At 39.5% G+C, this 27,978-nt stretch overlaps 1 protein-coding gene and 1 long non-coding RNA gene across 4 annotated transcripts in view; one reads left to right on the top strand and one right to left on the bottom strand.

Annotated features, from left to right (window-relative positions):
- Positions 1–27,978, top strand: part of LOC127379255 (phosphofurin acidic cluster sorting protein 1) — a 63,303-nt gene that overhangs the window by 24,568 nt on the left and 10,757 nt on the right. The window contains exons 2-11 of one of the 2 annotated variants that reach the window (XM_051428630.1): positions 9,955–10,042; positions 11,229–11,318; positions 12,927–13,052; positions 17,870–18,014; positions 18,099–18,190; positions 19,984–20,061; positions 23,050–23,109; positions 24,779–24,939; positions 25,939–26,032; positions 27,673–27,753. In XM_051428630.1, coding sequence (XP_051284590.1) covers positions 9,955–10,042; positions 11,229–11,318; positions 12,927–13,052; positions 17,870–18,014; positions 18,099–18,190; positions 19,984–20,061; positions 23,050–23,109; positions 24,779–24,939; positions 25,939–26,032; positions 27,673–27,753 — 1,015 coding nt within the window. Of the gene's footprint in view, positions 1–9,954; positions 10,043–11,228; positions 11,319–12,926; positions 13,053–17,869; positions 18,015–18,098; positions 18,191–19,983; positions 20,062–23,049; positions 23,110–24,778; positions 24,940–25,938; positions 26,033–27,669; positions 27,754–27,978 lie in introns of both variants that reach the window. The other variant, XM_051428629.1, reaches the window with a different exon arrangement.
- Positions 9,080–23,283, bottom strand: LOC127379256 (uncharacterized). Of its 2 annotated transcripts, XR_007888281.1 has the most exons (4): positions 22,928–23,283; positions 16,512–16,602; positions 11,548–11,608; positions 9,080–11,312 (listed from the first exon to the last, which is right to left on the bottom strand). It is a non-coding gene; the product is annotated as an uncharacterized LOC127379256 (long non-coding RNA). The 2 variants fall into 2 exon arrangements; XR_007888280.1 differs by lacking the exons at positions 16,512–16,602; positions 22,928–23,283 and having other exon boundaries at positions 11,548–12,927.

The following is a 27,978-nucleotide window of genomic DNA, read 5'->3' as shown; positions in this document are numbered from 1 at the left end:
ATGGACTTTTAATGTGGAAATATACGCATTGATTTGTAAGTCAATCACGTTGTTGTAATTCATGTTGGGTAGAGCAATAAATGTGGACTTTGTAGCATTAGTTTAATTGATGCTTAAGTATCATGGCACAACCTGCTAGAGCTGGATGACATATCTTTAAGTGGAATCAGTGGTTTTTTCTGATATAATACACAACAGTGGCACAAAAGTTGTTGTTTTGAACATCATTTTGATGTTTTTATATGTATATAAAACAGCATGTATACAAATTTGCAGACATTTTTGTAAATGCTATATAATATATGCTGGAAAATATTTTTTTTTATTAATATCCTGATATTGATTTAAGTAATCAGTACTTAAAGGATTCATCCAATTGTGTTTTCATTGATTCACTTCAGCTTTCTTTCAATGCTTTCAGTTTCCATTTTATTTAGGGGGATGTTTCAAATTCATTGGCCTGAAATTCACCTGGCACTGTGGTGAAATCGCTTTCAATTCATACTAACATTTCTATTGTCTATGATATAATGGATCTGACTGGGTGTGTATGTGTCACTGGTTAAAATGTGGAGTGTTTGGCTCGGCTGTGTGTCAGGGACAGACTAATCCATGTTATGGAATGATAATGAGTTTGGAGGAGAGGAGCAGGGGAAGCTAATAAAGAAGGAGGGCAAGACTCTTACTCTTTCTGTCAGCGACAACACCGCCGCTGCCATTGATCACAATTACAGAAGGGAGGAGGGGACGCCACATTACTTGAGAGAGGAGGTGGGGCGGAGCGGGCCCTACGGGAAAGGAAAGGAGAGGAGTTGAGTTACCGTTAGGTTAGGGAGGGAGGATGGCAGGAGTTGTCTTTAAGTAAGGGTGGAGACACAGCATGATGAGAAGAGAAGGGAGAAAGACAGACAGGAGCAGAGTAGGTGGAAGGAGGAGAGGAAGACAGGTGATGTGGGATAAGAAGACTGAGTGTTGGGTGTCAGACAGAAGAGAGGGAGTTAAGTTTAAGATTAAGGAGGGTGAAAAGCTAAGGGAAGAAAATAAATGAGAGGACATGGCGTGAAGGTCGGTGGAAGGACTGTTTTCCCTCTGTACTGTGTACTTAGCATGTTGTTTTCGCTTGTATGACACGACAAGGTCACACCTCCCATGACTGACTGTTGTCAAGGGAACCATAGGCACCTTCTTCTTAAAGCTATAGGCATTCGCACATTATACACTCAGCCTCACTTAAAATCACTGTTAGGCACATCTCGACTTTTTTTTTTTGCTTACTTTTCTCATCCGTATTCATTTCTATCGTGAGAAATCATGGCGATCGTTGTCTTGTTTGCAAGCCATTTTAGACTCCAGCTGTAGTTTAAACTAAACTGGTGCTGAAATTATTAGTCAGTTAACAGATAAATTGCTTGGCATAAAATTCTCAAAATCTCTTCATTCAACTAAATGCTAACACATTTTTTTTGTAAAGCATGTTAGCAGACATACATTTGCTAATTAACACTTAACATACAGGAAAGGATGATGGGAATTAGTTTTGCAGGTATTTGAGCAGAAGTTACTATTCATCCTGAGGGAAACGTGAATGGCTGAACCGAATCCATCCAATAGTTGTTGAGATATTTCTCTCAAAACCAGAAATGTCAACCTCATAGCGCTAGAGGAAAGGTTGGGGCATCATCAGAGGTAACTGGATACGTCATCTGTGAACCCTGAATGTCCGTACAGTGTTATGTTTTGTTTTTCACACTCGGCCCCCTTTTAGATATGTAATCCAAAGAGGCGCGTCAAATCTCTTAGTGTGCAGGCATTTCTTCTTTTAGGACTGTGTACCGTGGCTCAACACACTAACACTTCTCAAGAAGCCTTAGTTCATGAGTGTAAATCTTTTCCCATTGCTTGTCATTGTAAAGTGAATCTTTTTGGGTTCAGACAAAGCAAGCAATCTGAAGAAGTCACCTTGGGCTCTGGCAAATTGCAAGTGGCACTATTTTAGACTTAAGATGATTTAATTACTTGGAAGAAATACCTTAAATGACAGATAAATCAGTTAAATGAGCCATAAATGAGTCAAGCTATGTCTGTATCGTGCTTCAAATTGCTTTTCCTTCAAGTAGTTTAATATTTGATATTGTTTCATGGTTTGTGTGTGTGTGTGTGTGTGTGTGTGTGTGTGTGTGTGTGTGTGTGTGTGTGTGTGTGTGTGTGTGTGTGTGTGTGTGTGCGACTACATTTGTCATCTTTGACAGACGCGCTTCTTCAGAGACTGGCCTTTCCAGAATGTCAGAGGTCAATCTTCCCACAGACATTATTGAACCATTCTCTACCTCCGCCAGCTCCCTCCCTTCATCCACCCATGCCTTCTTCCCTCAACAGATAAACAAAGAAATATCAGCGACTGCTGGGAAAACACGAGGCGTTATCACCCAAAGGGGCATCAAAGATTTACTCAGCGGTGGTGAGTCAGATAGGGAGGTCTTCTCCAGTTTGTCCTATAGAACCATCAAGATTTTCTATAACAAACTGATGTATTCCGACCGAGGACGCACACAGGCGTGCTCTTTCTCTCCGACACACCAACACACACCCTGCACACAGGTGCTGTCTTGTCTTTTATTGCGTCATGTTCAACGACCGTAGGACAGTTTCACAAGGTGCATAAATAAAGGGCCCACATGTGATCTTAAGAAGGATGCATCAGATTGATTAATCAGTTAATCTACACAATGTGAAAAATGCCCCTAAAGGTTCTCAGAGCTTGAGGCTTTTTTGTTGTCAGAGCATTGGTCCAAAACCCCCAAATAATCATTTTAAAATCATATATAACAGAAAAAACAGCAAACTGAACATTGGAACCCGCTTTTTTTGTGTGACTTAAATTATATATGCAACACTCAAGGTCCACTCGTGCTTGTTCAGGATCATATGGTCCTCATCAGCAGCTAAAGTTGTCATGGCAATGTTGATGTTCAGATTTATCATTAACGTTTAACAGTGACAGCTGTTTGTCTGTTTGTAAGGGGACTTTTTGAAGCCTGGTTTGTTCATTGCTGCCATTTCGCCAGGCAAGGGGTTGGATTGGGATGCCTAATAATTCAAGCAAACAGACCCAACCGAGTAACTGTACACTCCTAGTCTCCTCTCTTTATTAGAACTTGAGTTTGTAAAATTGCCAAGATACACATTGAAGAAGCGAAACTAGTGTGTTGCAAGGAAAAATGTGTTGACATACGTATTTCAAGAGAAGTAGTGTGATCCTTAGTAGGAGTTTTTTATGTGTGTTTTCGCCAGTAGCAGAGGAACTGCAACTGGAGGCACTTCCACTTTGGCTCTAACGTGGACTCGTGGTGGCTGTGGCTCAGTCCAGAAGTTGTCGCTGGTACAGTGAAAACAATGGGGGAAAATATGTGTACGTCTCTGTGTTTTTTTGATCACGTGATGTTAAGCACGCTCTAACTGGAAAGCTGCTCCTCTGAGCTCATACTCTCGAGACAATGTGGTGTTTTACCAAAAAGATAAGGAGCAGACCTCGCTCAAACTGCACTTGCTAATCCTTTTCACAGTTTGTGTATTCCTCAGCAGGTGTTAAAAGGGTGCGGCTGGCTGCATCAGACAACACAATGACTGTTAGGAAGTTGAGACAACCGTGCAAAAGCTTTTCAGAGTACACTTTTGAGTAATACCTTTACACCTAAACTGAGCCCTTGAAGTGAACGTCCCACCCAGCTAGAGCTTCGTACTTGTTGAAACAAACAACTACTTCACTTACAGCTGCTTTTCAGACTAATAAGTATTGTTTGTGAAGTGAAAGTCTGTTCCTGTGGGCCACAGAGCCCCATTGTTGTCCAAAAACTGGCATTTAATGATGTTAGCTTGTGCTTTAATTTATTGTCATAGGCATTTTTCAGAATTTGTATAGATCAAACAATTATTTAGGAAGATAATCAGCAGATTAATCAATTCTGAAAATACATTAGCAGCGTTACTTACAGCATTTTGCTGCTGGAAATACTCACTAGATTACCAAATGTGTATTGATCCACCACTGAAAATAGTCCCCAGCAAATGCACTGTTTACTCCTACAGTTTTAAAATTAAAGCTATATATTTGTGAGCAGTTTTTGTATATTTATGCCTTGAATAGGAAAAAGAGTCATAGAGTCATTGGGGAAGCCAATCTATTGAGAGACGGACTAATGCTTTGTTGATTTTGGTGTTTTCATTTGATTTGTTGACAGCTACAATACAATACAAAAACAGCCTTATTCTTTAATTGTTAGGACATTTTACTTATATCAAAAGCTGAAACAATTAATCAAGCAATCAGCAATTATTTTGATAATCCGCATTTTTCAAGCAAAAATGCCAAATGTTCTCTGGCTCCAGCTTCTCAGTTGAGAGCATTTACTGATTTCCTTTATCTTAGGTGATAATAAACTGAATATCTTTTAGTTTTAGACTGTTGGTCAGACAAAACAAGAAATTTTAAGATGCCCTTAAAAGCCATAAAGGAATATTGTATAAACATTGAGAACCCAACTTTATTTGTATAGTACTTCAAACACAATACAGTTGATTGGAAGAAAGAAAGGTAAGCGAGGAGAAAACAGAAACATGAGACTAAATTATAATAAACTGATAGAATTAACACATTTAAAACAACATCTGAGACTTTTCAACTTTTAGTGGATAAATACATAAAGTCTCTCTAAAGCCTCATTTTGTAAAGCCAGAACCCAAGAATCCTTATAAAAAACAGATCCGGGTCCAAGAGATTTAGACCCTATTGGGAATTGATCATAACCATTGCTTAGCTAGACTCCCTAAAATACAAATTGGATTGTTGTTTTCCCCATTATGCATTGCAGCCTGTAATTATATCCCAGCTGTTGTGGTGTAGAAGCAGGTTTGTAATTATTTCTGCGAGAAAGAAAATGATGTGCTCCAATTTTTCGTTTTTTACCATTGTTTCCTTGTTGCTGCACTGTTCCTTGACATCATACACTACTCGTGTATTTTTTTCTTCGCGCTTGTCTGTTCTTTTGTTCAAACTGATAATGATGTGTAGTGACTGTTGAGGTGTGGTGACAGGCTGTCGAGGAGATGGGGCAGAAAAGTGAGAACTGGACCGGAGAGGAAGTGTTTGTGGCAGGCGGACTGTTTTGACCTTCACCATGTGATTCCCCTCGTCAGATTGGGTGACACGAACTGTAACCGTGTGGCGGTCGAGATTGGATCTGTTTTTTAAGCATTCGGCTGATTGTCTCACCCAGAGGGATTTACAATAGTTAAGTAAAGAGTGCAGGGGTCTCCGCCGAGGCGCCCCTGGAAATTTTCCTGTGAGAGAAGTGTCGGAAAATGTAATAAAAACAGCAGCTAAGGAGCATCTTTGACTGTTATTTCTGATCATCTACTCATTTTCCACATGTTACTTATAATAATAGAATAAAACTAAATGTCAGCTTGATGCCTTAATGGAAGGCTCATGTTTCAGCCGAGCACAGCAGTAGCAACTCACAAATCCCACTGGTACTTGCATCCATTTACTGAGCAACAATAAAGTACACCGTGGCTATTTACTGTAGGTTTATCCCATGGGAAATTTTGCATTTGTCCAGCCGTTATATCATGCAGCTAATGATCCGCTGAGCAGTTGATTAAGAGACTAGTTCTGTGCTACGGTACATCCCATTACTGCAGTAAATTAAGTGGCTGTGCTTGAATTTAAAAAGAACATCTTCAGATTTGAGGCACTGAATGGCGAGCATCACCACTGTGACATCTTATTTGAGTTTTGATTCATCGTTCTCTAGGTTCCAGGAGCTTTAGGACCCTCTAAAAGCTATAACCTGCAGCTATGATGTCCGATGATGAAGGCCCACGCGGTGTCATAAACATTTACTGTCTCGTCAGCTCTGTGATTGATCACACTGTGATCGGGTTAAAGGCTACAGAGCAGGTTCAGACCAGCGATGTCCTTCTGATGTGCGTCAACCGGCAAGATTGACATCAAACAAAGTAGTGTGCTTGTAGATTCCTCCCTGCTCCCTATATTGGTCAGTTAATATTTCGAGCCGCTGTTGCTTGGTTCCAGCTTCTTTGATGTACAGGTTGTTTTTTTTTTTGTCTGATATAATAATATGAATATATTCAGGGTTTGGACTGCTAGTTGGAGAAAACAAGCAATTTAAACCAAGAAAACAATTGCAGATGAATCAATACTGAAAATAACTTTTTGTTGCAGGCCCTAGTAGTACACCTAAAAAACAGAATCTAGCCACACTATAGCCAACTACAGTAGCTAGCAAACTACTTACCTGCTAAATTGAAGTGGTTTATTTTTCTTCAGAATTGATCAGATAGTTATTGTTTTAAATCAAAAGGTCTACAATGCTCTTAAACATTTCAATAGCTTTTATTGTTAAATGAGGAAAAGTCCTTGAAGTCCAGAAAGATGATATTTTTTATATATAATATATTAACTTTTAAGAACAAGATATGGATTTTATGCACATTATATATTAACTTGTGGGCATATGATCAAAAAAAGTGTAATTTCCAGAACTTTTGTGACTCTGTAGAGTATCATTTTGGTATTGGCATCAAAACGAGGGCATTGTATTGGCACTGATATCAAAACATTTTAAACAGTACCCAGCCCAATGAGTAATTTGTAGCTGGAACAAATGAATCAGAACTTTATTTTGATAATTGGATACTTTTTCAAGCAATGATGCCAAACATTCTCTTGTTTCAGACACTCAGTTGCGAGGATTTCTCTTTCTAACAATGGGAGACGTGGTCTTGATTTTGAAATGCACCAGCCACAACTTCCACTTCATCTCCAACTCTACCAGCACTACATTCTTCTTTATCTTTGTCTTTTGTTGTTCTGACTGGAAGACAGATGGGAGGGGGTACAGACACCCCCCCCAATCCCTCTTTACTCGCTAATGGCTTACCTCAGGTGCTTCAGTCCCATCCCAAATCGACCCCTGGCACCCAGCCTCTTCTGCCTCCTCTCCACCTTGATTCCCTCCACTCAGATCCAGCAGGTGTAAGCAGAAGCTGCACTTAGCTGCCTTTTCTATCAGAGGAAAAAATTGATTTGTTTTTATTCATAGGTTTAGCCTCTCCTGGCCACTCTGATCTTGCGCAGAAAGCCTTGGCATTGAGGAGAAAGGCTGTCAGTGTTTTGTCGCTGAGTGTTACAGTGGTTGCGTCAGCAGTCGGGCCACTTGTCCATTTCAGTGTTGGGATGTGAGCGCTGAAGGAAAGATGAAAGGAAGTGGATTTGGAGGACGGCCCAGGTAAGATGAGAGAGAGGAGGGTGGACAGGTGTTTTTTGAAACGGGTGCAATTTTTCTGTCCACTCTGTCTGCCTTTAATCTTTATAGTTGTGATTAAAGGTTGCATTAGGAGTTTGTGTGTTTGTGTTTATCAGCACTTGTTTCTAGATGTCCTGCCTGAACTATTGATCTATGCTGAGCTTTGGTGATTGTTTTCACTATTGAATGCGTTGATTGCCTTTTTTTGCTATTCTCTCTACCCAGATCACGTGGAATATATTATTATGTGAAATAATCTAGGCTGTGACCTCCTCACACCCAGCAGAGCAGGAACTGGGGAGTGATAGTATCTCACCCCTGGGAAACAGATTCATATCATACTGGTGGAGGTGGGGCTTTCAAATGGTGGCAGCAGTGGTAGAAAGTTGTTACGGCAGTTGCAGGATAGCTTTCAGATGCAGCTACAGGACACTTGCTTGTTTATAGCAAAGGTTGTGTGAATACACCGTATGTTGTGGTGACAAATGTATGTTTTATTCTGTCTGAACCAGCTCATAGCTTCAATAATATGTGATTTTTAGTCTATAGAATCAGAGCATATGGCAAAAAGTATCCACAATTTGCCTGATCCTGAATCAAATTCAAAATATAATGCTATAAAACAAAGAATAGAAGCAAATCTTCAGTGACTTAAAATGGTTATTATTACTTATTATCATTTTTGGCAACAGCCGGAAACATATTTGTCCTACATATCCCTTGATTTCTTTCTCACTTACCCTTTTGTACTAATTTCTGGGCCTATTTAAAAAAAAAAAAAAAAAACCTTCTTATATTTTAACTTCAACCCCAAATAAGTATTGCATTTTATTCTGCTCTCCTGTAAAAAGACGTTTTTTTTTACAGTTAATCTCTTCCTCAACACATTGTGTCAGCCTCTGTCATCCCCAGATCTCTATTCTCTCTGTTGATGTGTCCCTCAATTTACGTGTCTCCTGCTCCCTCCCTTTCTCTTCTTTCTTCATTGTCTGACTGCTTGCTTGTTTCTTCCTCTCTGCATTCATCGCTGTCTCTACATGTTCTTTTTTTTTTTCCCCTCTATCTCCCTTCCTTGTCTTTTTAATTCTCTTTTCACTCTCTGGTCCTTTGTCAGCCTGTCTATCTTTGCCTTTTCCTTGAATATCATTCTTTACATACTGTTCTACCTCTATCTCTGCATTTTTCCTTTGTTTTCTTTCTATCTGTTTGATTCCCCCCAGGCAGCCCCAGCAGGTCTATTTTAGTGGTTTACTTTCTGTCTCTAAAGCCCAGGAGATGAATTATTGAGTAGACTGACCCCTGGCTGCACAGCTGCTGTTTGGGTGTGGTGTGTGTTTTGTCTTTTCTCTGTTTCCATTTCAGTTCTTTGAGTGCTTCTGGTCATGTCCCTCTGTGTTTTTGAACCATTAAAATGATTCTGTCTGTGAGTTTGTGTGCATTTTTGTGATGTTTTTGTATGCGGTAGGAAACGTCTGGCTGAGGTGCAAATTGTGCTTACACAAGCTCTTGTTTGTTCAATGTTTCTCAAATGGAAGACATCCAGTATAATTTGTGTGTGTGTGTGTGTGTGTGTGTGTGTGTGTGTGTGTGTGTGTGTGTGTGTGTGTTTGTGTGCGCTGACGTAAGTGTTGGCTTCAGTTGAAAAAAGGACACTTTTACAAAAATAGCAAACCATTTTCAGTCCCATCGTGGGCCAAATTGAATCTTTTTTTAACAGCTTGTCATCAGAAAAAAAACCCACAAAGATGCTCTAAAGGCCTCTTCATGTGTCACTTTTTATTCTATTTTTGCTTCATTTGATCGTCCACTGGAGAGTCAGAAAGTGAATTTGAAGCAGAAAGGAGATGACACATTAACAGGGTTATAGGCTCATTTTGAGCCCATGACATGATGCATACATTTGGTTCAACTTGGTACAGCTGAGCGTCCAGAATGCCCCATTTACTCTGTTTTTATTACATTTAGGTACACCTAGCGAAAACTAATGCAGGCTAATACAACAGTGCAACATGTACATGGATCGAATTGCCGAAGTCTTCTCCTTCATTTTGCATTTTTTAGTTTTATCTTCAGCTGTTTCTCTTATCCAACACTTGACTTATGAAGGTGCAGCGACTCTTTTTATTTTACAGAGGGCACAAATGACTATTCTTGGGGTCGAGTCTGTGATTGTTTCTTTGAGGATTTTTCCAACCTGTAACCGCTCAGTTACACAGTTTGGAATTTTAGTTGTTATGGAGCAAAAGATATAGAGGTTTAAAAAGTTTTGAGTTGCTTTACTTTTACCTTTAGTGCTTTTATATTGTTTGCAGTTGCAATAATACGCAGCAAAGCTTTGTTTATGCATCATCAATCAAAAATGTATTGCATTCGAGATGTTCGTTTCGGTTGTCTTTGAATTTGAAGCTGCAGATATTTCACTGGGAAGCTTTCTTCTCTTTCTTTTTTTTGACAGTTTCTCATCTATTTTGCACTTTCCAAGCTGAACTAATGTTCATCACAGGGGGTTGCTTAAGTAGGGAAATAATGAGAGCAAAAATCTGAGTAGGTGATTTCTAATGAGTGTAAAGAAGTTCAGTTTATTTATTCTTCTTCTAATCCGAGTCCTCTTTGTGTTTGACCACAGGCTGTTCAACCTGACTCTGAAGAAGCTGATCATGCTGAAGGAGCTGGATAAAGACCTCACCTCTGTGGTCATCGCTGTCAAGCTGCAGGTACCATAAAATCTCTACAGCCAGTCAATGAAAACACAAATCCTACTACAGCCTTCTTCTTGAAACCTGACACGATGGATTCTCTCGAGATTGCGTTATTTTGTGATCTCGCAATAAGCATAAAACATAATTTCGGTCAAACTTTTATGAGTCCAGTACCAACACCTGACTACAGGGAAGAAGTTTTTTTTTATGTTTAATGAATTAATCTTTGTAACATGTGATTTAATTAAGTCCTATTAGTCAACAGTTTTTTTTTATTTCATTCATTCAGCAAAATTGTATTAGGACTTGAATTTCACATTGAGTGTGCCAACCCAGTAGATGTTGAAATGTTGCTGAATAAACAAAAAAATTTTAGCGTTTTTTCCATTTTTTTTCATTGTTTTGTCGAGTCAGGTCATTGGATTTGGACACTCCTCTTGGTTTACAGCCAAAGTACTTTCTGCAACTCCTACACAGTCTAAATTAGTTTTTTCCTTTTACTTGAAGGGAGCCTCTTTTAATGTTTCTTGGTCCAGTATTCAATTTCTTGCCAATTAACAGCTTTCTGACTGCCAAGTTTGTAAAGGTTTACATGGATTACCTCAAAAAATACTATGTGTATTGTCAGATTTGGTCTTATTCTTTTATTTCTCCAGCTCTCCTGCTGTGTTGCACTTTTCATTTGTTCACTGTTATCTCCATCTTGTCTATAATTGAAGAGAACACCAACAAATTCTTTGTTGACACATAGTACAATTTAAGATGTTTAAATTCCTCTTTAATGCTGTGGCTTGACTCCCAGTTTCTGCTCCTTGGCTTGTTTTCTCTCCTCACCATCTCCATCTTGTTTCCTATCTAAGTAAACCAATAAATTCTCTGCTGTATTTGGCACATAATACACTTTAAGCTGTTTTAATTCTTCTTCCATGCTGTTGCTGCCACTTGCTCAATCTTCCTCCTCTGCTCCCTCCTATCAGTCAGTTTCCTCTCCTTCAACTCTCTCTTTTCCTTCACCTCCTTTGCTCCCACAGTTCCCTCGCTGCATGCGGTTGATGAGAGTTCATTGTTTTGACTCTGCTGGAGTTTGCTGGGGCGTGCTCACAGTAATCTTTCCATCTCTCCCCACTTTCTTTCTCTGCTCTCATGACGTTCTCTCTTTTGTCTTCTCTCTCGGTTTCTCCTCCTTCTGTCGCCTACTCAGGGCTCCAAGCGGATCCTGCGCTCCAACGAGATCCTGCTGTCCTCAGCGGGGCTGACGGAGACCGACCTACAGCTCACCTTCTCCCTGCAGGTAAAGACAGAGGTTTGGTGAAGTCAGGTGCCTGTCAGTCAAAAGCACACAAAAACTTTGTTCTTTTGTTAGTTTTTTTTTAACTTATCTTCCTTATGAATAGCTGTACCACCACATCAAAAAATGCATTCTCAAATTCTTAACTCTGAAAGTAGAAATGTCACAACTGATGAATTATGCAAAGTTTACAGCTGAACTGTTTAAAATGTCAGGAGCAGATGTCGTGTACCTGCTCTTTTGTAGAAGATCCCATTGGATGAGGAATTATTCTCTGTTTGTTTGCCTAGAAACTGAAAAAAAAAGGCTGTTGAGAGTATCATTAGTTTTATAGGTGTTGGCAAATGAAATTTGTACCTCATGAGGATTCATTCTCTGGGTACCATGCATGCCTGTGCATAACTTTGTTCCAATCCATTTAGTAGATGTTGAGATATTTCGGTTTGGACTAACGTGCCGGCCCGATTAACAAACTGACATATCCACCCCTGGAGCCATGGTGCTACGCTAGCTTGGCTTAAAACAACCCCTCACTGTTCTGCATGAGAGTGGGAGTGAACCATTTGTTGTCCCCCCCCGTATCCGCTGCACTATTCTGGGACACATACAGCCAGGGAGTTCCTTAAGTCATAACCTTTTACACTTGACTTGCATTTTTTTAAAATGGAAGTTAGTGGAATTTACTGCAGAAGAAAACTGAATTGCCACAAGCAACTACAAATACGTTTATGGGGCCACAATAATTAAACAAAAAATGCCATGAGACCCTGGAGGGACAACTGACCAATTAGGTAAAAGGAAAGCCGTTTTTCAGAGTATGTTATGTTTTCAGCCTTGTGCTATTTTTAGCTCGACCCACTAATGGTATTTTATTTTTCCAACTTTGTGTAAAGCGGCCCTATCTGTCATAAACAGCGCCGATCCAAATCTGAATCTATTAATTAGTTTTTGCTTATATAAACATGAAAAATGTTGTGTTTGTTGCACAGGTGCAGAAGATGCTACATGTCATAAACATGAGACCCCTGCATGCATCAGCGCATGCACAGCATTTTACATTCACTTCCTCTGTGCATTCAGGTAGAGCATGGTTCATGTAATTCCCAGTGGGGTTTCTTCTGCTCTAAATTGTCCTTTCCAATTTCCAAGTTTCTAAATGCTGCTCAAAGGTCAGGGAGTTTCTCTCTCTGGATCTTACCGAGTGCAGTGAGCCAGACATTATACATTATACATTAAACTTTCTACAGCAGCAGCACTGCAGAGAGGAAGCCTATTAAAACTGAGCAGCAGAGTGATTTCATGGCTTTGAACATTGTTACAGGAGTCGGTTTTGTTCCATTTATAGTGCAGCCGGTGAGGTTCTTAATGATGGGTTATGTCATAGTTCGGATGTGACTAAGTGGTTCGACACTTAAGGACGCCGGAGACAGGTCAGCGGGTGTGTGAGCGGCTTGTGCAACGAGCCAGTTAGATCGGCCTAATTATCATGACCTGGGAAACAAATGTCATTGCTTTGTCACCTGAACCTGTCTAGCAACTCAGTCACCCCACCGTCAGCCGTTTTTGTGTGCCTGTGCATGTGTTTACTTATGTGTGTATTTGTATCTGCAGTACCCACACTTCCTGAAGAGGGACGCCAACAAGCTTCAGATCATGCTGCAGCGACGGAAGCGATACAAGAACCGGACCATCCTGGGCTACAAGACCCTGGCCTTGGGACTCATCAACATGGCCGAGGTACCAAAACTTGATTCGACTCTTAAGAAATGTAACATTGAAACGTAACATTGAGGTTTAAAAGGATCAGTTTTAAGTCGAGAAAAAGGGACAGTTGTATTAAAAGGTAACATATTGGATCTTCCGTTTATTATTATGTTCATATATATATATATATATATATATATATTCAGGCGTGCAGTAAATTTAATTAAAAAAACAATATGCCCAGTGATGATTATTTTATTTATATTAGTTGAACAGTTTTTTTCTTGATTTAAAAACCTAGGATGATATCTTAATATTGTTTGTCTTCAAACCCTTGAATATTCAGTTTACTATCACATATGATGAAGAAAAGCAGAAACTGAAAAGCTGAAAATGGGGACATTTTCACATGAACAGTTGTTTTAATAGATTATCAAAATAGTTGATGATTTCTACTCTGTCGACTTACTAATTGATTAACTGAATAATTGTTTCAGCTCTAAACTCAACCAACTGTCCTTGATTCAAGACCTTACTTACTGTAAAACATGATAATCAGTTGCAGACAGATTGGAGTTGTTCCAGTTTAAATTGGGTTTAAATAATCTGCTTCTGTAAAAAAAAACAATCCTGGTATTTAATAATTAAAAAAACAGTTAATTTCTAATAATAATATAATTATACATACATAGTATAGAACAATTGCATAAGTATTTTCCAAATGAAGGAATGATTTGGTTGCAGGTTAGGTGGAGGAAAGGCTATAAACATGTACACAAATTCATCTCCTGAAGCTCCTGCTAGGTGCATTTTTATGTATTTTCAGCTCGTAGCACCCCCAACAGCAGCAGATGGAGGTTGAGCTCCATGTTTGAGGGCACGTCAGCTGTGAGTTGTTGAGTCAGCGGAGTCTCACCCTCTTCAGCCAGACAAATGTCCCAGCTGATCTGAGCTGTTGACCCAACAAACTACCGGTCACAGGCTCATTTCCGTAAACATAAAGCCTCTGCCTTCTGCTCCAGCCCAATCTCAGTTTAACTTTGTTTTGCTAAGAGTAATTGCAAAGTGATTTTTAACCTAATGTCAACCAGATTAAAGGAAATGGTCTTCTCTCATGCAGACTACCTACTGCTAACCTTCATTTAACTTTCATCTTAACTCAATTCAAGCAAGTACACTTTAAAACCAAACCTGGATTTTGATCTTTGGCCCAGCGCTCTCTTCTCAGCCACCATAAATGTCGCCATAAATCAGATTCCCAATTAAATTCGAGCCTCTTCTGCCAAAAGCTCCACGCATTCTCCGTCTCTCACAATATGAAACCTTTATAAAATGGCTGTGATTAATGCTGTGTGTCTGTACTTGTGTGTGTTTGTGTGCGTGTGCACATGTGGATGTTCCTTGTACTTAACGAACGACTGGTGGCTTTTCATTGGCTTTGTCTGTACGAGAAGTTAGAAATATTTACAGTGTAAAACACCTTGAACAAACTGGCTCACCACAAAAGACTTTATGGAGAGAAAAGGACATAAATACAGATCTAATCAAGAGGTAGGTTTGATCTCCAGGATGTTTACACTGTAGTTAGTCTTAGTCTTTTATCAGGAACGAATAAACCAAATATAGCATTAAAAGAAGCTGATAGAGTAGATGAATAAAGACATTATTCTTGTGAACTTTAAGCCAAACTCCCAGCTCTTTTTTTTAATCTAAAATAGCGTGCTGCTTCAGTTTTTGTGATGCCTACTGGCTGTCTAAGGCAATATAAAGTAAAATTTTATTCATGAAGCTCTTTCAGCCGACAGGTAGTGCTGCAAACTGCTTTACAGAGGGCAAAGGACACAAATGCAAACTCATACGCATGACAGGTTCAAACTCATTTCCTTCACGGTCACAGTAAAGGTTTCTGCAGAATGAGCTCTGCTGGTCAATTCTGTGTAAAGCTCTGCGTGTATGTCAGAAAAATAATATGCTATAGGGGGACACACTCAGGTTTTTCGGTTCATATATTCTTATCCAAAATGTCATTCTGATGGCATTGTGATTCTGTAATGTGACAGGTAGTTTCCACTGACCCAGCAGGTATTGTGAGGATGAACTGTTGAACCTGTTCAGAAATTCAAAAATGCTTTGCTTATAAATTTGAGCTTCTGAGTACAGATTCTTCAAAATGAAAAACATTGTAAAGCAGGACCACAAGTTGTTGTTACACAGCAATCTCACATTGAAGTTGCCCTAATTTCCCAGGATTCTCTTGAGTCAGTTGCTTGAAAGACATCATCGTGTATCATCTGTGACATACTATCTTGTAACTACATGTTGATACTACGATAGCGACAAATACATTGCGTGGTGCTAGAACTGCGATTGGCTGCTTGTCTTTTGTCTTACGAGTTTGTGATGTTGGTGCAGATTGTTGACTGTAAACAGCTCAAAGGAAACTGAAGACTGATGTTATTTCCTGTTCAGTAATGCACATCATGCAAAAAACATTGCACTGCAGACCTCCTGCTCATTGCTCTGGATGAATAAATGAAGGTAAACATGGCGAATGCACAGCAGTAGTTTCCTATTCAGTGTTGAGACATGGCGAAATAGCATTATATGTGACCTGGATGTAACTCCAGTTCTGTAAGTATGTGTGGTGCCCTTTATTTATCCAGAGGGATATTGTTGAATTATTAATTATTATAACCTACACTGTATGTCTACAGCAGGACTCTAGTTAACCCCTTGCAATGCTTCTAAATCCATCTTAAAAGCACAAGGCCAGTTACACAGCATCTTTCTAAAGTTTGCTAACATTAGCAACAGTCAGCAACACTAAAGATGAAAGTTGAAGGTGATTAGCAGTCTTAATCTCATACTAGACCAAAGCAGCAAACCCCTCCTTGAATTGAACAAGGCTGGTTTTATTTGGGTTTTATTGCATATGATTTAATTCAACTTGTATTTGTGATAGACAGATAGTGTTATTTATATGCAGTAACATAGTCTCACTTTAAAAGAAAAGGAAATAGGGTGCAAACTTTGCACATATGTCTTCACACATCACTTTGAAAATGTCAGCTGTTAAATGTGTCACCACCAAAGAAACGAAGAAAATTACATAAAAACATAAAGGTTTTTTCATATATTGCAAATGTGCTTTTATGATGCTGAGAAATGGCCAAGATCCAGAACCCATCTTTCATGACAGAGTTGCAGAGTTTTTTTTTTTTTTTTGCAATCAGTACCCATCAGAGTCGTTATAAGCACTTTCATTGCATTTTTCTGCCCTAACATCACTTAATTATGCAACATCATGTAATCTTTGAGGGTTTTTTTCCCCATTCAACTAATATTTGCATAACTTCACCTCACTCTGCTTTAAATTTCCTCTTGCTTCCTCAGGGCCACCCAGAGCACATAATGCTGGGTAGTAATGGAAAATGAAAATAGTCACACTTATTATTTGCATGATAAAAGTATGTTTTAGAATGAATTCCCTACCTGTTGCTGCAGCAAGAATACATTACATAAGTCAAGGCAGTGAGCTCCGTTTCAGAAGATGAACCAATACATCCATGAGTGGATTTAGACTCTTCGTGGTGAAAATTGGCGACAGGGGAGAAAAAAAAAAAAGTTAAATTACACCAGTGTTTCTCATTAAATATGTATATTGCATCGTGATGTTTGCCTTGCCAGATTTGCATAATTGTCTTTCTGACTGGAAAATATATCAAATTAACTGCTGCCAGGAAAGCTAGCGACAGCCTTTGAGGCAGGTTAGCTGAACCTCATCCAAGTGGAAGGATGTACAGCAGTAACGTCTCTCTTTAATGTGTGGTTAGGGCTGTCTCCATAATAAGCTGCTCAGACTTCATTAGCTCTCTGAGTGTGACCAGACTGCTGAGAGAGGCTGGATGTCACTCAGTTAGATGCACAAACACACACACACACACACACACACACACACACACACACACACACACACACACACACACACACACACAGACAGGAGACGTGGTGCTGCTGTTTGCTGCAGAGAGAAATTATTTCTGCCGCCTCACATGTTCATTTCTTCTCTGTGGTCGTCTGTGACGGTCTCTGGTTTTGTTAATCCCATACTGCTATTTTAGTTTATCTTCTTCAGCCTCCTTTTTTCTCCTTGTTCCATTACCATCTTCCTCTCAACATCTGCTTCCTGTCTGTCCTCATTTCGTTGCTCACTGCTGTCTAACCTGTCTGACTGTCTACAGAGCCTTTTATTTGAGTCTCTCTCGTCTGTCTCTTCCTCTTTTTCCTCTTCCTCTAATTTAAATCACATCGAGGGTTTATCCCTGCTTTGGGTATATGAGGACCACGATTTAAATAAGTCTCTTTTTTCCTGAATATTTGATCTGACGTTTTTTCATCTGACTTTCTTTCCCTCAATAATTGCCTATTTCCCATTTGCATTTCACTATTTTAGCATTCGGATGCATCTAAGAAAGCAGTTCCTTTATGGAGCATATCAGGAATTTAATAAAACCACATATTCAGAGATAGGGGGGAAAATCTGAATTAAATTTAATCAGAATCACTTGTATTTATTGTCAAGTAAGTATTGACAAACATGGAATTTGCTTTGGTATTTTCAACAATAAACATAGTAAGAGAAAAGAAAAAGAAAGTACTGGAAATGTCAAGAAAGAAATAGAAAATAGAATAGACACCGTAAATATGATTTCTTTAAAAGTTTTAAAGGTTGCATATTACATAGTTTTTTTGTAAAGGTTGTAGGCTGTCTGGACAAAACAGTTGGATAACCACAAATTTAATGCACCTCACTCTAATGTCATCTGACTCTCATCTGTTTTTTTGTCCAGGTGATGCAGCACCCCAGTGAGGGGGCCCAGGTCCTGGGGCTCCACAGCCAGCTGAAGGACGCGTCGGTGCCCGTCGCTGAGATCCGAGTCTACTCCCTGTCCAGCCAGCCCATCGACCATGAGGGACCCAAAGCAAAGATGTCTGGTGAGCACATCGTCTCGCCACATCTGTCTGTCCTCCTTTTCTTTCAGTGTGTCCCTATTCTTCATATGTCCTCTGTCTCTCCAGATCGCTCTCCAGACATTGACAACTACTCTGAAGAGGAGGAAGAGAGCTACTCGTCAGAACAGGAAGGCAGCGACGACCCCATTCATGGACAGGTGTGTTTGGATAACAGATTATTATTTTAGCAGCTGATTCATCTCATGGTTACTCTTACCTTTCGTAAGTCAATTTGTCAGCTTAGGAAAAAGTGTAAACAATGTCATTGTTCACATTTGTTCTTAATATGTCCTGTGATTTACATTTTAAGAGAGAGTGCTCTGCAGTTCTCAACAGTATTGTTTTGCTTAAATATTAAGTTGTTGTTTTTTTTTTTTAAGATGCCATAAATTAATAAGGCCCTTTCTGGCTTTTTGGTTATTTAAGCTTTATACGGTATTAAAATGTATAACATTAAGATATTTTAAAATTTTTAATACACACAATTCCCTTTTAATGTTCACATTCATTACCATTTTACTGCAATTTTTTTGCAATTTATATCCACTGTGACAGGATCGGTGGTAAAAATAAGACATCCTAACTGCTTTTCGACATGCTGACATTCTGGGCAAATATTTTCCATTTATATGTAAAATAAGTACAGAAAAATAATCTTTAGGAAATGTAAATCTGTGTTTTCCTTATTCATAGTGAACAGGGTCTCTGTGTTTGACCACCTCGTTTCCATTGTCATTCGTTCCTGTTGCAGAAGATCACAAACAGACTGGTGTGAGCACAAGCAGAGAGCTTGTGGTATTTATTTTATTGTGTCACCTTCTCATTCTTGGCTCATGAGAGATAGAGTGACTGCGCTCAGGGGACGCGAGGGGAATCGGCGCCCATCGGTGCGCGAGATTGGCGGAGAGAGTGAAAGGAGCAAACAGACAGCGGAGAGAGATATGAAGGGAGCAACAAGGCTTTGGAAGCCGATTGAAAAGACTGAAAGGAGGGATGGAGGGAAGCGGAGCGGTGCGAGAGCAGGGGGGGAGGTGGTGCGGGGGTGAGGGAAGCTAATTCAGGACTGGAGCAGTGAGACGAGACAGAATAAAGGGGAAAAAGTTAAACCGGTCACGGCTGGTGTTTCAGTTTATAATTAGGATCTTTTTTGTGTAGGTCTGGTGATGACTTCTCTCTGTAATAATAATATTGTCATCAAGTCAGTTGATCTGGGACAACGGCAACATCACTAAAAAGAAGTTAGACGTTAGGTCACGAAGCATGGGAGGTCAGACAGTCTTACAGGTTTTATTTTTTGCCCTGTTTCACTTAGTTGTCAAACCATTGTCCCAAATCTCTGCAATACTTGGAGTACAATGTGATCATAACCGATAGAAACAGCGACCAAAATTTGGAAATTATAAGATACTGCTGGTGGTGTTCTATATTTTTGTCAACAAAGACTTCCCTAACCTGTCTGTGGCGCCTGGTCTCTACTAAAGATGTAAAAATGTCTCACAAACATGTCGTTTCATTTAAAAAAATGTCTCATTCTTCAAACAGTGAGGGAACTGTAGTTTTTATCAAATGTTTACTCAAACAAGACTAAATAGTGGATTTTTGGGGACTATTTTAATCTGTGCATGAATACACATTTGCCCTTGAGCTTATCTACAGAACCCAGACAGTGTACTGGAAGTGCCCATGTCACCAAGTGCAACAATGTGATCAGACTATATCGGCTAGTAGGATTAATTCATTGTTGTTTTTGGTCTTTTTAATGGGATTTGTTTACAATGAGAAACATAGAGTATCATCAGCCTTTTCCTTTTAAAACTCAAGTTGTAATAATCCAGAAATAATCAGTACAGTATTACAGTAATTACAACGCCTGTTTCTTTCTCCTCCTCTCTCCTTTCCCGGTCTACCACTTTTTCTCTCCTTGTGTTTCCCTCCTCTTCCTCTGTCTCAGTATCTATACGACGAAGAAGAGGAGGTGAGGAAGAAGAAGCCGAGGCGTAAGCTCCCCTCCAATGCCGCCATCACCAGAGTAAGAAAAACACCGCTCTCACCTTATCCATCTATCCTCCTCCTCCCTCCCTCTCTGGCTTTTCTATCCCTACCTGTTTGTTTTGTCTGGAAAGCAATTTGCTGCAAACCTCCTTCATGTAAAAGCCCTTTCAAATAAATTTAATTCGACTGGACTCCCCCTCATGTGCCTGCTGCCTCACCTCATTCAACCTCCCCTGTCTCTCTCTCTCCTCTCTGTATTTGCTCCTCTCTCTCCGTCTCTCTCTTTCTCTCTCCACTTCCCTCCCTCCCCTGTTGTTGGTTTTTCTATAAATCCATTTTCTCCTTTTCATTCTCGACACATGCAATTCAGGCCAGTTTTCCTGGAGGAAAACATTAGTGTCTGCAATAACACTAACCACTACTTCACACACACACACACACACACACACACACACACACTGATATATATATATATATATGTATGTATATATGTGTATATATATATATACACACAAACAGTCAGCAGGAACACCGATTAATACAAAATTGTCGGCAACCCTGAAAATTATAATGGACCTGCAATTACAGACCAAAGGAGAGCAGCATATTTATATTGTGTGTGTGTGTGTGTGTGTGTGTGTGTGTGTGTGTGTGTGTGTGTGTGTGTAGCAGCAGGAGTTTGGCTCAGCAGGTCATTAATGGAGCGCTCCTGTGGAGGTCTCCATGAGACTGTCACTGCTGCTCCCTAACACCACCGCCTGTGGACAACACACACACACACACACACACACACACACACACACACACACACACACACAGTCGTTTTCATCACTTCAGAGGACATTACATTGACTTACCCTATCTCTAATCATAACTACTACTTGCCTAACCCAAAACCTTATCCTAACCTTATAGGTAAGTCTTGAACTTAAAATTGAATGATTGATGTTATAGGGACTTGCGTTCTGTTCGCATATATAAGGCAAGTCCCCACAATGTGACTGTGTAAACATACATACATACACACAAAATAACCACAATTTCTGCACTGCTGCAGTGGGAGAAAACACATGTTGAACATAAATACACACTCAAAAGCAATTACAACAGACCCTCTGCCCTGTACTGCACTTGACAAACACACACACACACACATATAGAGAGAGAGAGACAGAGAGAGAAACATTTACATCCCTTGAGTCCAGCTTGAAGTCGACCCTCTCCACTTTCTAGCAGCAAACTGGGACACAACCTCCAAAACACTACAGCTCTCTGCAGCCACTCAGACATCCACTTATGTTGCTGATGAAAGCTTCGCTCAAAGCTGATTGTCACCAAAAAACACCCAGATTTTTCAAAAGGAGCATTATTGTTTACATTTTTCCGCCCAAACTAGGTTGGTGGGTTTCTTTCTATAACAAGATGCTGTTCATCACGGTGTACAGGGAAATGCTTCAGCTAATAGAAAGTAAGCAGAGAAACTGAGGAGAAATAAGCTGCTGTTTATACACCAGAGTCCCTCTTAAACTGCTGATTATTATCTATACTCTACATGCCTTCTGCCCACATACTTCTGCACATTTTCCTGCACTGACAGGACAAAGGGTGATGTCCAATTATAAGGTATCAACTAATTCATGTTTCATTCTGTCACCAACAATCAGGATCCCCACAACTTTCTCTCTGGCAGGAAAATTAGTAAAGGTCACTTTCATCGGCTACATCTGCAAGCATGCCAGTCATCTAATCATAATGCTGCGCTGGCAGTAATGCAAGTAGAGGTGGAGTCCATATAAACACGAAGATAATGGGCAGTGTGTATGTTATCCTATATCATGATATTTCTAATTTTATTTTTTATAGTATATCGCCATATGTTACCATACATCGGCTGCCCCCAACATGAGATTTTCCTAGTCGACTATTAGTTGTTAGTTAAAGCCAATAGTCAACTAGTCGTTGCAAGTTTATGACATTCATTTAGTTATTTACATATATAGTTGAACAGCCGCCGGTTTAATGACAAGAAAGAAAAAAAGCGGTAATGATTCTGAATGTGTCGGAACAACCAGCAAAGGAGACTGAACATTTTATGACACACAGTATAACGTCACACAAAAGTCGTTGTTCAAAACATGGCATAAATAACTTCCAACTTCACAAAAACCAATACTCATGGACGTTAACAGTTAAATTGCTCCTCTTCCTACCTTTGCATTCCTCTCCTGTCCCTGCCTAATACCGCCGTGTCTTCATCAGCAAGAGTTGGTAGCGACCATAAACTGAGCTAAAAGAGAGTGAACTCGTGACTAACCGTCAAGTTGCCAGAAACATGACTCTAAATGAATACCAATGTTGCTTCTCCATATTAGCTTTAATAGGTCAATGTCACAACTTGTTGCCAGGTGGCCTGAAAATGCAGGTTGTTTAAATACAAAGTTTTGTCTGAAAAGGTGTGAGCCAAAAATAATTTATGCAGTTGAAGATCCACTGACTTATATAGAAAGTCACAGTCTAGCTAACAGTCATATTTTCAAGTCTTTTCAAACAAAGCCTATTTGAATAAAACAACCCTGAGCTGCTGAGTCACTTTTAATAAACTTTACATGTACCATATCTTCCATTTCAAATAATCCCGCTTGTTAAATAAATAAGCAACCCTTTGTACTTATTCAGGCGAACATCTGCAACGGGAGGTGTCGACTTGATAACCTCAAAAACACTCACGCTCTCCTCTCCCATATTCCAGTTTAATAACACAAGTCACACCCGAGCCTGCACAGAAACATCTGCATAGATAAGACTTTCGCTTTATGTGACGTACAGAAATATGTCCTGGTGCTGTATCCATTAACTGCTGTTGTTTTGATTCACCAAGCGTGAAAAGAGAGCTCAGAAATTACCGTTTTATCCTGCTCCTGTCATCTCTCTCTGCGCCATACATCCCCTTTTCCCTCACACACACAGATGTGAACATCCATCTTCTGAGCGCCTCTTTCTTTTTCCCCATTTTCTTTCTCCGCAGCAACCCAACATCAAGCAGAAGTTTGTCGCCTTGCTGAAAAGGTTTAAAGTCACAGATGAGGTGGGTGCTGTTTTCTCACTTTTTCTCCCCCCAGCGTCTCGTGGCTTCTGCCCTTCTGATATCACTTATATCACACAGCAACACTTCCACTTCATGTGCGAGGCTGAGGGCGTGTATTTTGCTGAAGTCGACGTGTATTTCAGTGTTGGCTTTGAAGACACAGAGGTGTGTGTGTGTGGGAGAAATGTGGCAGAACAACTGAGAGTCAGCTGGCAGCTCAAAGAAACACTAAACATTGTCGATTAAAATAGAAACAGAAATGTGTCTGTGTTTAATGCGTTTATGTGCTTCTGGAGTGATTCCACCAAAACGTGTGTGTTTGATCTCGCTGTCTGTTTGTGTGTTTTGCTTGTCTGAACACGGTGGTGTTTGTGTGGTTGCTTTGCTTCTGTTTGTCTTTTTTAACCCACATTTTTGCCTAAATATGTATAGCGTTTGTGTGCTCCTGTGGCACTACGTGGGCACTACGTGTTTCCTATTGTGTTTATTTTCTTTGTGTTTTGCAAAATAATGTTGGATTTATTAATTCTGTATTTTTTTCCTTTGTTCTCCTTTCACATCTGTTTTATATCTTATCTGCCTTCAATTAAAATACCGATCCTCACTTGCCAAAATATACAAATTCAAAGATAAGATACATTTTTAATATATCTAAAAGTCTATACAAATGTATATAGATTTTTATGCTATTTCTTACGTGCAGATGAGCTTGTACCTTTATGATGATAAGTACTGATGATCATAAGTACTGCTCATGATACTATTATTATTACTTTCCCCATTTTTGGAAGCAGTTTTGCTTAGATTACGGCCTCTGTTATGATAACCGTTACCAGTATTTCTTTTAACTGTTATTTGGTGATGCATTGAATCCATGGGATTACTTTTGGTGCCAATATTGACCTTGTTAGATGGATAATTCCAGTTTATTACAACAATGCTCACATTGTGTTCACCAAGTTAATTGCTGGGATTTGGGAACACGGTGATGCTGCTTCAAATAATTTGGAAAGAAACACAAGCAGATGATCATACGCATTTTAATGAAACCCTCAGCTAATCCTACTTTTTAAAATAGAAATGAGAAGACGTTATTACCCAAACAGGCTGTCAGTTTAGCCAATTTGGTATTACTTTGTGTAGTTTTCTTGTGGAAAGAGGGGTTATTACCGACATTTCGGGTGTGCTCCCTTTTCAGTTCCCAGTAAAGAGATTTAGATCATCTGATTCGACTTGATAGCGATGCTGCTGCCATGTTCCCGGATGTCAGTATTTAAATCGTACCTCAAAATTCTTAAAATATACTACGTTTCTAGCAGAGATACACAAACTTACGCTTAAAATAAACATAAATGCAGGTGTTACTTAGAAATTCACCAATCTGATATACTGGATCATTCTTGGTGCTGACAATCCACATTTTTAAGTCACATGAGAATCCTGGCCGAGTTGATGTTTAACAAGTCGCTTCTTTCACTTTTACTTTTCACCATGTGTAAATTCTGAGACTGGCAGAGCCTTGTGAAACAAACTGTCAGCAAGCTGTGTTTGTTATTACTGCTGAGATCAACATAGCTCTTCTCTGTATGGAAGGTCATTACTGCTAAGGAGACACTTTTTTACTGCGCGTGTAACCGTTGGTCACTTGTCTCCTCTGTGTCTCGTCCAGGTTGGTTTCGGCCTGGAGCATGTGTCGAGGGAGCAGATTCAGGAGGTGGAGGAAGACCTTGACGAGCTGTACGACAGTCTGGAGATGTACAACCCCAGCGACAGCGGCCCTGAGATGGAGGAGACCGACAGCATCCTCAGCACACCCAAACCTAAGCTACGGTAATAACACAGGCTCAGATGTAATATCACTAATCACACAATAACAGTACACATAGTCACCTAGCTAGACATATCTATCCAAACACTATGCTTGATACATGCAGTACCTGCAAACACTGACTCACTTTTCTCCATTGACAATTCAGAGCCCCCTCTGTTGGTGAAAACCACTCATTGCACTCATATATTGAAGTTTATTTGAGGTTCATGAACCAGAATTGGGTCAGTTAACTTTAAATCCTCGAAATATGAAAAGAAATTTATTGATTTATAAAGCTCTAAACTAACTCGCAGCTGGGGGTGTGATCTTCATTATTTTCAAAAAAGCCTAAGTAAGTAACTGGATGAGTCAAAAATTAAAAAAACATATTCTTATATTAATAATACATTTCAAACGGAGTCAGAGAGAAACAGGTGAACCATTTTTAAATAGTTCTTCAAACTTATTTTAATCCTCTCTTGTAATTGTATTTCATGTACTTTCTATTTCGTGTTGGACTTTGCCTTTTTTTGCCTCTGTATCCTTTTTTGATAATACTTTATTTGTATGGTCCACCTACACAGAATCTCAACTATTAAGCTGTTGAATTGTTACAAATAAAGCACACAAAATAGCATTATTTGATAGTGGAAGGCGGCTCTATAACTGGTTATATTGTTGTGTCATAAAACTTGAAAAGCAAAGGAGCTTGATAGATGAAATATGATGATTCATGAGACACTGCCACAGTTCTGTTAAGGTTTGTTTTAGAAGCCAGCAATAAAAGATAATAGGCCTTTTTCATTGAAGACATTTTGACACATTACAGTAGAAAAGCACAGGTATAATGTTTCAGGGTCCTGGTATTGTGCATTCTGGCTCACTGGGACACTTGAATACAACTGAGTCATCATTAATGTTATTGGTAACACCGGAGCTCTTCCTGCTAAGAGAGGTCAAAATGTCCGCTGTGGCAATTTTAACAAAGTCTCCTCATGTTTCTGTCTCCATGTGTTCAGGCCTTTCTTTGAGGGAATGTCCCAGTCCAGCTCCCAGACGGAGATCGGCAGTCTGAACAGCAAAGGCAGTTTGGGCCGAGACATTTTCAGTCCGGTGAGTAACTCAAGTCCACGGGGGAAGCATCAGCAGCAGCAGCTGCATCATCAGCAGGAATTTCACTTATGTGAGCTGTGGATCGTTTGTGTGGTGCTCAAGAAAACCTGAACCCCCTGTGGTGGGTTTTTTTCCTCCGTCTCACCAGGAGCTTAGTGCAGTAAAACTTTATCGTCCCCAAAGGACGTCTGACTTTACAGAAAGATCTCATTTAAACTGTGTACAAAAGACACGGGTTTCAGGTGCAGTACACGCACCACAGGACTACATAAAACCTGAAAGATTTTCTATAAATGAATGATTGCTGATTTGAAGTTTTTACGGCCATCATTTCTATGCTATAAAACCTCTGTGAGCTGTTTGCATTTTTCATCACATAAATAACAAAATAAATCTGAGGGGTAGTAATGGCGTAGAAAAAGCAGAAAAAAACATTTGTGCTTCACAAAACTAGGTTGATTTTTTTCAGATTTTCTTCAAATTAGCTTTTTTTAAATGAATTAGTGGGTAAAGGTTGCTCTTCAGGCCTTTAAAAACTATTAGATTAGGCAATCTGAGAAAGAATAACCACTCTTTAGTTGAACTGGTCACAACCATTCAGCATATGCAATATACAGTATGATGGGTGGAAGTAGATAGAAGGGATTATAAACCCAAAAGATGTCGTAGATCATTGATCCTGGCCCTTTGAAGCTGAATCAAACATTTGGCCCTTTTTGCCTTCAACTTATTTTGTTTTGATCAAAGATTTTTTTTTCCCCACAGCTATATTAATAAGTAATTGCATTTTTTTCTCCCTTCCTAGCTTCTGTAAATGTAGTTTTTTTTTTTTCATTTTAATTGTAATTTTATTCAAATCAAAACATTTAAGCATCATGGGAATTGTTGCCATAATTCCATCTGCCTCATCCTGCAGTGTAGAAATCCTTCACACATAAATGTTGTCATAATAACTTAATTCACATAGCACTAACCTAATACTCATTTGCTTCACACTCATGGTTTCCATGTGGCAATATAATAAACTGTACTAAAACAGTGGCACTAAATAGCATACAGTAACATTCAACGTTGTAAGAAATCACCATAAAGTGAAGAAACACAAGCTTTGAAAGCAACATGCGGCTCTGCATTGATGTGGTAAACATCCAGAATCTGAAGCTCATGAAAATCGCCCAGCAGGGAAAGTAGTTTGCGAATATAACATTTCAGAAATGTTTTCTTAATGGAGCACAAATCCAATAGCTCTTTGACAGTCGCCATCTGCTCAATAAAAAGTGTGTTTAATTTAGCCGAGCTGAATGGATTTCACTGGATGTCTCTCTGCTGCAGTTCCTCCTTTCATAGTAATACTGAAGTGAGCCTTTTACTGTTTTGACTAATGTCTGCACACTTCCTAAAAACAGTGGAAACGTCTGCTTCTGTTTCAGTAGATAGTTTTAAATCCAGTTTTTTAGTGTGAAACACTGCATGTTGCAAAAAAAAAAAACAGATGAAAATAATATGTTCTGGACATCACAGCTGTTATTTTAGATGCGTTTTTCCTCCCTTTTGCTGCTTACTAACTTCTGTTCCTTTTATTCACTGATTCTCAAACCTCATTAAGCCTGTAGACTGACCACTCCTTGTCTTTCCAGCAGGGGGAGCAGCCTTCTCTAGAGAAGATGAAACCCTCCCGCAGCCGCAACCTGGAGGAGGCGTTGTCTGAGACCGACACACTGGTACGACTCTTATAATGTGTGTGTGTGTGTGTGTGTGTGTGTGTGTGTGTGTGTGTGTGTGTGTGTGTGTGTGTGTGTGTGTGTGTGTGTGTGTGTGTGAAGGAGACAGAATTAATGTTGTGTCGGGATCTTTGTTAATATCACTCCGGAGGGGATTCGCTGCCATCTGTGCTGTAAGTGAGACAGATTGAGAGAGACTGAGAAGAAAAGGAGGGAAAAAAAGTG

The sequence above is a fragment of the Dicentrarchus labrax genome, unplaced genomic scaffold (genome assembly GCF_905237075.1).
Source record: "Dicentrarchus labrax unplaced genomic scaffold, dlabrax2021, whole genome shotgun sequence".
Lineage (NCBI taxonomy): Eukaryota > Metazoa > Chordata > Actinopteri > Moronidae > Dicentrarchus > Dicentrarchus labrax.
The sequence above is the reverse complement of the archived record's forward strand: the minus strand, read 5'-3'. Positions and strand labels throughout refer to the sequence as shown.